The 11498-nt window shown below is 39.1% G+C and overlaps 1 protein-coding gene across 1 annotated transcript in view; it reads right to left on the bottom strand.

Moving 5' to 3' along the window:
- pcdh15a (protocadherin-related 15a) overlaps window positions 1-11498 on the bottom strand; it is a 234406-nt gene that overhangs the window by 63650 nt on the left and 159258 nt on the right. The window contains exons 21-22 of the mRNA XM_016273291.1: window positions 7869-8093; window positions 3391-3507 (exon numbers count right to left, since the gene is read on the bottom strand). Coding sequence (XP_016128777.1) covers window positions 3391-3507; window positions 7869-8093 — 342 coding nt within the window. The remainder of the gene's footprint in view (window positions 1-3390; window positions 3508-7868; window positions 8094-11498) is intronic.

Raw genomic sequence — 11498 nt, forward strand, 5'->3', positions numbered from 1 at the left:
ATATCTAAACACACACACACACATATATATATATATATATATATATATATATATATATATATATATATTAAAATTAAATTTATTTTAAATTCTAAAATGTAAATAATATTGATAATTGATATTATTATTATTGATTTATTTATATTATCATTTGAGCAAATAAATGCAGCCTTAGTGAGCATAAGAGACATCGAAGAATCAAAGTTCTTTCAAAAACATTTGAAAAATCTTACCGACCTGATTTCCTGAACAGTAGTGGATATATAAGCCATTTATTTGTGCAATATATGCAATTTTATTAACCCATTGAAGGCCATATTTTAATATGGTGCAGTTGTGGTCAAATGGTTAGAGAGTCTGACTTGTAGCCCAAAAGTGGCAGGTTCGAGTCTGGGTACCAGCAGGGATTGCAGGTGCGGGGAGTAAATGACCAGCGCTCTCTTCCACCCTCAATACCACAACTGAGGTGAGACCCTAGAGCAAGGCACCGAACCCCCAACAGTGGGTGCTGCAGTAAAAATGGCTACCCACTGCTCTGGGTGTGGGATATTACTATGGCTCATATTTTAATATCACTCAATGTTCAACTGAATAAGACGTGGGCTAAAAAGTGGTTCCAGCACCCCTGCTGTTCCTTTGAATGTACCATCATCACCAGCAGCACCTAAAGCTAATAAATCTGTGACAACTGTAGCAACCACACAGCAAAACATTAAAACACCACTAACATCGCTGTTCATTTTAACACCCACTAATGAAAATGCCATTTCTGAAAACCAATTGAAAACGCTTCTTGTGTATAACAAACCCCTGCTGCGAGCTTTGTTTCCCTTAGAGGAAAGTGACGGGAACAAAATTGGCCATGGCAGAAAAAAATGGAGGCTGACAAGCTGTTTGTGAAGTTTGGTCGTTGTAAAAGACAAATTAACATGCATTAAAACTACTTTTAAACACTAACTACATTCAGGCGTCTTTGAAACTTTTGTGACTGTGGTCCAGAGTTACTGACAACCAATAAAGTCTGTTAACAACACATCCACACTGCATATGGAGACCTAGAAACCCACAAAACATCTTTCTGTTTTACAGTCTGTGGATGATAAACATTTACAGGCATTCAGAGCATATCCAGCCCCTGGCTTGCGCTGCCACTCTGGATAAACCAAACCTCAGGCAGCAAATAACCTTGTGTATGTAATTTATAAGGTAATAAGAGATGTGTGTCTTTGCCTTGCGTTTCCCTCCAGCTGTAAAAGTTGCAGAAGCATGCTGGGCTGCATTCTAAAGCCCAATAAATATTTCCACTCTCTGATGAAAGCACAAAACATCATTTCCAGATTCACCACGGTGTCAAAATTTCTGTGTCATTGCGTGTAATTTTATTTCAGCGTCATCTAGCGAAAGTGAGTGAGAGAGAGAGAGGCTGGTCTCCAGATGGTAAAAAACATAAAACGGCTCATTCAGATCAATCAAATAAAGATGCAGAGAGAGAGTGACAGCGCAGAACAAACCAATTATCCACAACAGCAGACTAACATGTTAATGGAGGGACATATAAACAGGAAAACTCGCGGGAGACTAAACTCTCATACGCAGTAATACACACTACTGTATATACAAACTTCAGATGAAGAAATTCAAAAGAGACCAGGGATAAAATCATGCATTCAAATGAATGAATGTACTACTACTAACTAGTCTTAACTCTAGCTAACCTTAAGCTAATGCTGCCAAACTTTTAGTCATACATAACACCTATCCTTGGAAGGGCTATGATTTGCTAGTGCTTACATTGGAATACATTAAAAAAGCATGTCGATGTAAACAAATTTGATTTTACATTACAATAAAATATAAATGTAACATACATTTATAACATACATAGGTACTTTTTATTTTTAACTTTTAAATAAATGTACTTTTTTAAAATTATTAAATTTTTTTAGTCGTTTTTTGTTAATTCTTTAGTATTTAAGAAAATAATTAATTACAATTAATATAAATAATACACATTTATAAAAAAAATTAAACGATTATAATTTAATATAAATAAAATATAAGAATAATATTAAATGTAATATAAATAATAATTATTAATACATATTTTCCTTTTTTAACATTCATTATTGTATACACCGTACACATTTTTGGGGCCAGTGTGGTTTTTAAAGAAGTCCGTTATGACCACCACGGCTGCATTTATTTGGTCAAAAATACAGTAAAAACTGTAATATTGACCACAACTGAGGTGAGACCCTAGAGCAAGGCACCGAACCCCCAACAGTGGGTGCTGCAGTAAAAATGGCTACCCACTGCTCTGGGTGTGGGATATTACTATGGCTCATATTTTAATATCACTCAATGTTCAACTGAATAAGACGTGGGCTAAAAAGTGGTTCCAGCACCCCTGCTGTTCCTTTGAATGTACCATCATCACCAGCAGCACCTAAAGCTAATAAATCTGTGACAACTGTAGCAACCACACAGCAAAACATTAAAACACCACTAACATCGCTGTTCATTTGAACACCCACTAATGAAAATGCCATTTCTGAAAACCAATTGAAAACGCTTCTTGTGTATAACAACTATTACTACAATTTAAAATAACTGTTTTCTGTGTTTTCTAATATATTTTAAAATATATTGTATTCCTTTTTTTATTTAGATTTTTTAAACGTTTTTGAAAGAAGTCTCTTATGCTCACCAAAAGCTGCATTTCTTTTACCAAACATACAGTAAAACAGTAATATTGTTAAATATGATTACAATTTAAAATAACTTTTTTTACTTGAATATATTTTATATTTACTATATTTTATAATGTTTACTCCTGTGATTCAAAGCTGAATTTTCAGCATCATTACTCCAGACTTCAATGTCACATGATCCTTCAGAAATCATTCCAATATGCTGATTTGATGCTCAAGAAACATTTCTTATTATTATAAGTGTTGAAAATGGTTCTTTTGCTTAATAGGATTCTTTGATGTTCAAAAGAAGAGCATTTATTTGAAATCTTGAAAATCTTTTATAACGTTATAAATGGCGTTACTGTCGCTTTTGATCAATTAAACAATAGAACTATTTTTTTAAAAATCGTACTGACCCCAAAAAATATTGCATTCAATTGTTCATCTCAAAGCTGTACAGCAGTTACTTGACCTTGAACATGCAGTACTGGCCCCGCATTTCATTTAAGACATATTTCAAATATCTAACTCTAACTAATCCATAAATATTCTTAATACCTTACCATAACAAATCCTCACTAAAACCCTGTGCTTTTATTTTTTTTTTTTAAATCATATAAACATGGAGTACAAAATATCATTTGAGAATGAGTCCGAGAACTCAGAAGTGTGTTACATTTGGGCTTTGTCTACTTACCGGAGGGTCTTGATCTTCTGCAAGCACAGTTGTGATGACTGTTCCCTTCTCTGCATTTGGAGCCACCATCCCTTTATAAAGTGCCTGTCTGAAGACCGGGGAGAAATCATTCATATCCTGAAAAGAACACAGAGACAGAAACATGGATGAAATATGTATTAATAACACTCATTAAAACAGGACTGAGGTTAGTAGGGCCCGCTGGCAAAGTGATTCTGTTCTGTCTGTTGTCGCCCCTTTAGTGAGGAGTTACATAATGCTAAATAGAGGATTACTCAGCTTATGGACGCTGCTGTCTTTCACTGCTGTCCACTACCACTATCAAAGTGCACATTACATATTCTTTCAAGGTGTTTTAAAGTCAACATGAAATCAAAATATGACTTCATTAAACACCACGTCTTCCTCTGCACATAATGTAAAATGTAAAAAATGAATAAAGGTTGAATACAAGTTGCACATCGATACAACCTAACCTTTCACTTCAGCATGAGCTCAAGTGGCTGAAACTACAGCAGAGATATGGATCTATATGCAGCGAGCTGCTCTTCACTGAGTCGAAGGGACGAAGGCTACGACACACAAAAGATCAAAACAACCCTGTAACTATTCAGAGGGGTCAAGTGTTCTTAGGGGTGTTGACCACAGATGGATATGCCCACACACACAGCCACACTTTGCCTGACAGTCAGGAGAAAAGCATCTTTCCCTGCAAGACCTTCGAAATCTCCCAAAAGCCCAGCTATGATGACTCTACCCTGACATTAATAATATTGCCTTCACCTCAGCTCAAGCATCATTACAATTTGTTACACCATCTCCATTGCAGCAAAACTAACAGGGTGCAAACTTTGCTAAGTTGAAAGTAAAGATCACTGTGTAAAGTAAAGAAACTCAAGATTCAAGGCACATCTGAAGAGAGCAGCAGCACAACCACAATTCACTGCTTTGTTTTTCACATCACAACAAAACAATTGCTGTAAAGATCATTAAAATCTCTGGTGGTTTAATTTAATCTCATAATACATAAGTCAATGTGATCTATAAACACACACTTTAGTAAGAAAAAAAAATCTTTAAAAAATGTTTTTTAAACCTTAAGTCTGTGCTACATGCTATCACTTCCATGAATTATTAGGCCAAAAAAGCTTATTACTTGATCTCTAAAACTGTCTAATAATAGAAAATAAAACTGAAATAAGCCACGAGAGGCCATGCAGATCAGTCAATCAGAATTTAAAACTTCAAAATGATTAATAATTTAAGCACTGTTTCTGAAAACATGTAAAAAGTTGTGTTCTTTGGGCAACTAAAATGATTAGCTGGAAAGAAATAATAACTAAAACTGATCTAAAACTAAAACAGAACTAAATTAAACCTAAATACTGCTATCAAAAAAATTACAAAAGCACATAAAAATGTAACTTGAATGAAACTAAAAATATAAAAACAAAAGTATATTCAAAATATTAATTAAAAACTATAATAGAAAATAAATCACACTAAAATAACTGATTATGAAATACAAATTACAATCTAACAATAAATTGTAATCATAAATATTTACACACTGAATCCCTAAATTAATGTACAATAGGTGACAGAAATGTTACGCCCCTTACCATACTGTGATGGCGTGTCCCGCCGAAGCGACGAGACAAACACATTAAAACCCATTATAAACGAGGCATTTGTTGCATCCAGTGGGGACATAATTACGGATTATAATGACATATACTGTCTTTTTACACGTTGCATCGCGCCGCGTAAACATAAAACCATGTCTGCATTTGTGATCAGAGAAATGACAAACAACAAGCGCTACTCTATACTGCTCAAAACTCGCGTTTGAATCGTGAGTGGCAAATTCTTTAAAATAAAAAAACGTACTTACAGTCTGTGAGTCAGAACAGCCGGCATTGTAGTCTACTCTACCAGGATCAGGAAACAGTCCTCCATAAAATGTGCTGCGCACATATGAATATTTGGGTTGAACTGTTCTGGAACAGTGTTGTAAATACAACTTAACCGCTGATTTCTAGTCATGTCCTCTTTTTGAAGGCCATACAAAGTAGTTTCGCTTTCACAACGAAACAGCGTCACACACGGTGGGCTAGAGTGAGCAGAGGCCGGGGGCTAGAGTGAGCGGAGGCCGGCGGGCTAGAGAACGGCGCGGCTGGCAGATTTGACGAAGGAGCGGCCGGTGGGCTTGCCGCAACCACATGTGACGACCACGGGCTGGACTCTGTTTTGTCCACGGTGAAAGCCGATCCGGCGATCCACAGCGTGAAGTTGATGTATTTCCTCAGCGCCCAGCACGGATCAGCTCTAGGCATGAAGAAGCGGATATTGTCCTCTTTTGAAAGGCCAAACAAAGTAGTTTCGCATTCACAACCAAACACACAGCATGTCCACGACATGGCGGCAGCAATAATTCTACAGCGAGAATAAAAGTTATGCCTTCTTTCTTTGCATGAACATTTGGGCGGCGTTATGCAAATCTTCTCACATCGTGACCTAGACATGTGACATGTTAGAATGAGCCGTTTTAGGTAAGCGTGGTTGACTCTTAACTTTTATAAAGAATATCTATTTGGATTTGATACTTTAGTCTTTGCAACTTTACAGATCTTCTTTATGCACCAAGAGCTTGTATCACTTCAAAGAGAAAGGAAAAATTTTAATCTTTAATGTCACTATTGATGAGAATTGTTTGATCTTTGAATAATATCGGTCTTTAAATACAAGATATGTAAAATGTATCTAAAGTATACTTGCAATAGTTCCCCTTTAGCACAATCAAATATACTTCAGTATATCTTTAGTTGAACTTCAGCACTAATTCCGCACAATTAAAGTGCATTAAGTACAAAATTAGTTGTTACAATTTAGCAGAGTTTAAGTTTACCAGTTTAGTAATTGCAGGGTATTTTTATTAAGTACATAAGTATGGTAATGCATTTGTCGTATACTTAGCATGAAATAAATGTATTTCAAATATATCTTAATATATTTATTTTTCACTAGGACTGGTGATAAAATGTATATTATATTTATATTATAAATATAACAATGCATATTGTCTGCTCACAATGTTAACTTAATGTTTACTTCCAAAATGATTACATTCTGTACATTTTCAGAAAAGAAAATGGTACAAAAGCTGTCACTGGGGCAGTACCCTTTCAAAAGGAACTAACATGCACCTTTTAGGTGCTAATATGTATACTTTAGGCACTACTACTATGTAGATTTAAGATACTATAATACGCACCCTTTAGGGCTAAATAAGGGTACAAAGATGTACCTTTTAATAGGGTACCACCCTAGTGACAGTATACTTAGCATGAAATAAATGTATTTCAAATATATCTTAATATATTTATTTTTCACTAGGACTGATTTAGATATAAATATAAATTTATATTATATTTATATTATAAATATAACAATGCATATTGTCTGCTCACAATGTTAACTTAATGTTTACTTCCAAAATGATTACATTCTGTACATTTTCAGAAAAGAAAATGGTACAAAAGCTGTCACTGGGGCAGTACCCTTTCAAAAGGAACTAACATGCACCTTTTAGGTGCTAATATGTATACTTTAGGCACTACTACTATGTAGATTTAAGATACTATAATACGCACCCTTTAGGGCTAAATAAGGGTACAAAGATGTACCTTTTAATAGGGTACCACCCTAGTGACAGCTATTGTTCTTTTTTTCTCAGAGTGTGTTCATTTTTAGTTTGTGTTAGCTATTGCGTTCACTAATGTTAATGCATACACCCTCACTGAAAACCACAACATTTCTATCAGATTTACATAATTAAAAATTTAACTTTTTACATGAAGTACAAGTTCATTTTTCATCACACACGCACTCACTCCAGCTACTGTAAACTGGAGGAGGCTAATCCTTCTGTTCTGATCCCCTGGCTAATCTTCGGAGCCGATGGAGAGCACTCGCGTTAAAATCCTCACATAATTGCAGTCACAAAGCTAATGAGTCATTCAGGCCTGGAATAGCTGTGCCAGGCTAGCATCAGAACCTAGCTTTGTCTGTCACTCCTGTCACCGTCAACCAGAAATATCACAACGGGAAAGCAGGCAAACACAGGCAAGGATCCAGTAAACAACGTCCACAATCCTGCCAACATAGAGGTTTCTCTTTCAAGACTAATTGAATTCAGAGATAAAAAATTTTGTAGGCATTACTGGAACAGAATCAGCGGAGCTTCTGCGAGAAGCGTTAGCACGTAGACACTATGGACAAGCTTTGAAAGATCTAATCCAATCACCGGCACTAGACCTGATGAAAATTTGCTTCCTTCCCCCAAGTTAAAACCATTTCCGACTGGAACCTGGTGAACTTTCAGGAAGAGAGTTTCTCGTGTTACCATTGAGACTGGTGTGATAAAACAGAGTATTTTTAAAGCTGATGAGCGCTTCACACTCTCTTAGCAGCCTTACCGTGATTCTAACGATGACTGTGGCTGTGCCAGGAAGGAGGACTCCTCCGTGATCTAACGCCTCCACTTCAAATGTGTAGGTGCTGTTGCCTGCTGCCAAGTCCTCAAAGTCTAGCGCCTGCAGGACTGATACGGCGCCGGTCAGACGGTTCACGGTGAAGAGCTGCCGAGCAGCTTCTGTTTTTATTCTGTAGGTCACGTTAGAGACGAGATCGGCATCCACCGCCTGAGAGACACAGAGGAAAGAGAACAGAGAGAATAAAGGTTAAAAAGAGAGAATTAATAATCCCACACTTTGCCAGGTACTGCAGGAATAAAGCTGCCTAAAAAGTTCCTTAAAGGGACAGTAAAACCATTGATTTTATCCATTGCAATTGATTGGACCAAGATTGGAGAGATCTTAAAGTGAAAGGACATGTGGCCAAGTATGGTGACTCATACTCAGAATTAGTGCTCAGCATTTATCCCATCCAAAGTGCACACACACACCGTGAACACACACCCGGAGCAGTGGGCAGCTGCGGCGCCCGGGGAGCAGTTGGGGGTTCGGTGCCTTGCTCAAGGGCACCTCAGTCATGGTATTGAAGGTGGGAGAGAGCGCTACACATTCACTCCTCCCACCTACAATCCCTGCCGGTAAGAGATTCGAACCCACAACCTTTGGGTTACAAGTCATCTAACCATTAGGCCACGACTTCCCAACTTCCTTTAACAGTGGCCTCATGGACATGAAATGCTGTTCAATGTTTACTTCTTTAACAAGACTTATTTTTGAGTAAAAATGAATATTGAACTTCAAAAAAGTAAGGTGGGACTTTAGAATTGTCTGGATTTTTAAATGTTGCTGTTCCATACCACAGTTGAGGCAGATAATACAATTAACTGTCATAATCAAATGACATGAGATTTTTTTGATGTTTCATTGGCAAGACTAGATGAAAAAAAAAAATATATATATAGCTGTGGGTTTTGGATGTGCATACCTATTTAGTATTTTTTAAATACTTAAATTCCAACAATAATGCAACATTACAGAGGAGTTGATTTAATGAGAATGATTTAGTTTCGACCTACTGGAATTGAGGCAGGTGGTTGGAAGACACAGGCTGAAGTAGAAAGAGGGGTTTACAAGTCATTGCAATTGGGTTAATCACGTGTCAACTCAACCAAAGGTCCCTGGCTCAAATTTTTTATTTTGTTTATATTTCTTCTGAAGAAAGATCAACATGTATAGCAATGAAAGCCAAAATATGAAATGTAATGGATGTATATTTACTGAGTAATCCACAATTTTTTAGAGGATGGTCAAAATGACAGTTCCCCTTCAGGAATTCGAGCTGCGTCAAAACGCTACGGGAACGCCTCCAGCGTGACCACGCTCTGAATCATAAGTGTAATCAGTCCAATGGATGGGCAAGACGTCACGGGCGGGGTGACGTAGCGACCAGGAAGTATAAAATCACGTGCTTTCTGTCAGCTTTCTGTCATTCAGCAAGCGCTCTTTGTGTGTCAGTCTTATTTGGTGTTGTCTGTCCATTATCATTCTTTGTGTTACCAATACGAGTGTAGACAAACATACGGCGAGAGCTGGCGGTATATTAGGCTGTGTGTTCTTCACTGCCCATGCTACATTTCGGGTGGGGATACACACAGTTTGTGTGTTGTCTGCTAAAAGTGGGAGCAAAACACGCAGAGTCAGCTGACTGCCCGCATTGAGAGCGTTTGTCACTGCGTATGCTTGCTCTCCGAGGGCTCTCTTTGAGGACGGAGTCTTCACTGGCGTTTCTCGCGGTGCCAGCCCCGCTTTCGACGAGGCGGAGTGGCCGCTGTGCTCGTGGGTTTCGCATATGGATCCAGTGGAGGGAATGTAGACGGGTGAGTCCCTATCTTTTTCCTTAACCACCAGATCCAGCGCCCGCTCTTGGGGTTCGGAAGCCCGCGCTGCGGTTCTTTCCCCCCGGTAAGAGGGCTCGACGATCCACCTTTCCTCCTCCGAGGAAGTTGATGAGGGCGTCGATGAGATCGCCAGTTGCACAAACACTATTTACACAAGCATATTATGCCTAATATTATGAGCAGCTTTACTGTGGAGCAGAGCTGTTTTACAGTCGCACAAGCATTATGTCAATACTATTATAAAAAGAATAGACTCGCGCAGTCAGCTCTCGGAAATAAGGGGCTGATTGTGCTTCTCCCTGCTGAACGCTCTGCTCCCGCCAGGCAGTGTGTCCGTGCTTGCGAGCTCGCGGTTCGGTCCCGCTATTGCTGAGGCATGGCGGCGATTCAGATCGTGGAGATCGCACATGGATCTAGCGGATGGGTTGGAGACGGCTCGCCCTTTCTCCGCCTGCACTCCCTAGATCCAGCGCTCTCTCTCTCGCGAGGCTCGGAAGCCCGCGCTGCGGTTTCTTCCCCCTCTGAGCGAGAGCTCGCTGCTGCGGCTATTTTTCTCAGAGGAGATTGATATTGTTGGTGTGACTAAGTGGCTTGCGCGCTGCCGAGGCAACGCGTGTATTACATCATTTTCAGTTTTTGATGTGAATCTTAACACACCAGACCGTGTTACTCGTCTGTTTGTTTGGCTGCATTTGATTCTGAGGAATTAAATTAAGTATTTATCTGACCATGAGAAGTTAGATATATCATTTTCGATTTTTGAAATTAATTTTATCACACCAGACCGTGTTTTCTCGTCTAGTTGATTGGCTGCATTTAATTCTGAGGAATTAAATTAAGTATTTATCTGACTATGAGAAGTTAGAGATATATCATTTTCGTTTTTTTTAAATGAATCTTATCACACCAGACCGTGTTTACTCGTCTGGTTGTTTGGCTGCATTTGATTCTGTGGAATTAAATTAAGTATTTATCTGACTATGGGAAGTTAGATATATCATTTTTGTTTTTTTGAAATTAATCTTATCACACCAGACCGTGTTTACTTGTCTGGTTGTTTGTTTGCATTTGATTCTGAGGAATAAAATGAAGTATTTATCGCACTATGAGAAGTTAGATATACAGGGGCTCTTGGGATAAAACTTTCTCGAGTAAGAGCACGTGTTTTCCTCTCTTCCTCTGAGGAGGTTGAGGCGGTCAGCAGGGGCTGCTGGGCGGGAGCAGTCCCAAACTACCGTGTTCTAGCTCCTCATTCTGGGGGCGTCACTTCTCGTACTCAGCAGAGTCTGGAGTCACAGTGGCACTCCCAGGCCGAAGGCTTATAGCGGAAGGCGGTTCTGCGGACCGTCATTCTCGCTGGATAGTCTGTCTAAAACATCCTGACGCCTAAGGCCTATAGGACTTCTGAGGGCGAGCGCTTCTCTCAGTTACCGCCCCACGCCCCTCTCGGTGGCCATTCAGTAGGAAGACACCCTCTTCTTACATGTTTCCTCCGCGGTGCGCTGAGGCTGAGGCCTCCGACCAGAGAAGCTTATGCTAAGTGGTGGATCAGGATGCTATTCCATAGCCTTGAGCCCTCTGATCTCCCCTCTCCTTCGGGGGTCAAGGCTCACTCCTCCAGAAGTTGGCCTTCGGGCGGCCCCCGACTACTTTAACCATTCCTGGCTCCCTTTTCTCTCGCCTTAGTTGTGCTCTTCCACACTAGGCAGGGATTTGCAAGTCTGGCAGCGTGGGC

The sequence above is a fragment of the Sinocyclocheilus grahami genome, unplaced genomic scaffold (genome assembly GCF_001515645.1).
Source record: "Sinocyclocheilus grahami isolate Dianchi unplaced genomic scaffold, SAMN03320097.WGS_v1.1 scaffold77.1, whole genome shotgun sequence".
NCBI classification, from domain to species: Eukaryota; Metazoa; Chordata; class Actinopteri; order Cypriniformes; family Cyprinidae; genus Sinocyclocheilus; species Sinocyclocheilus grahami.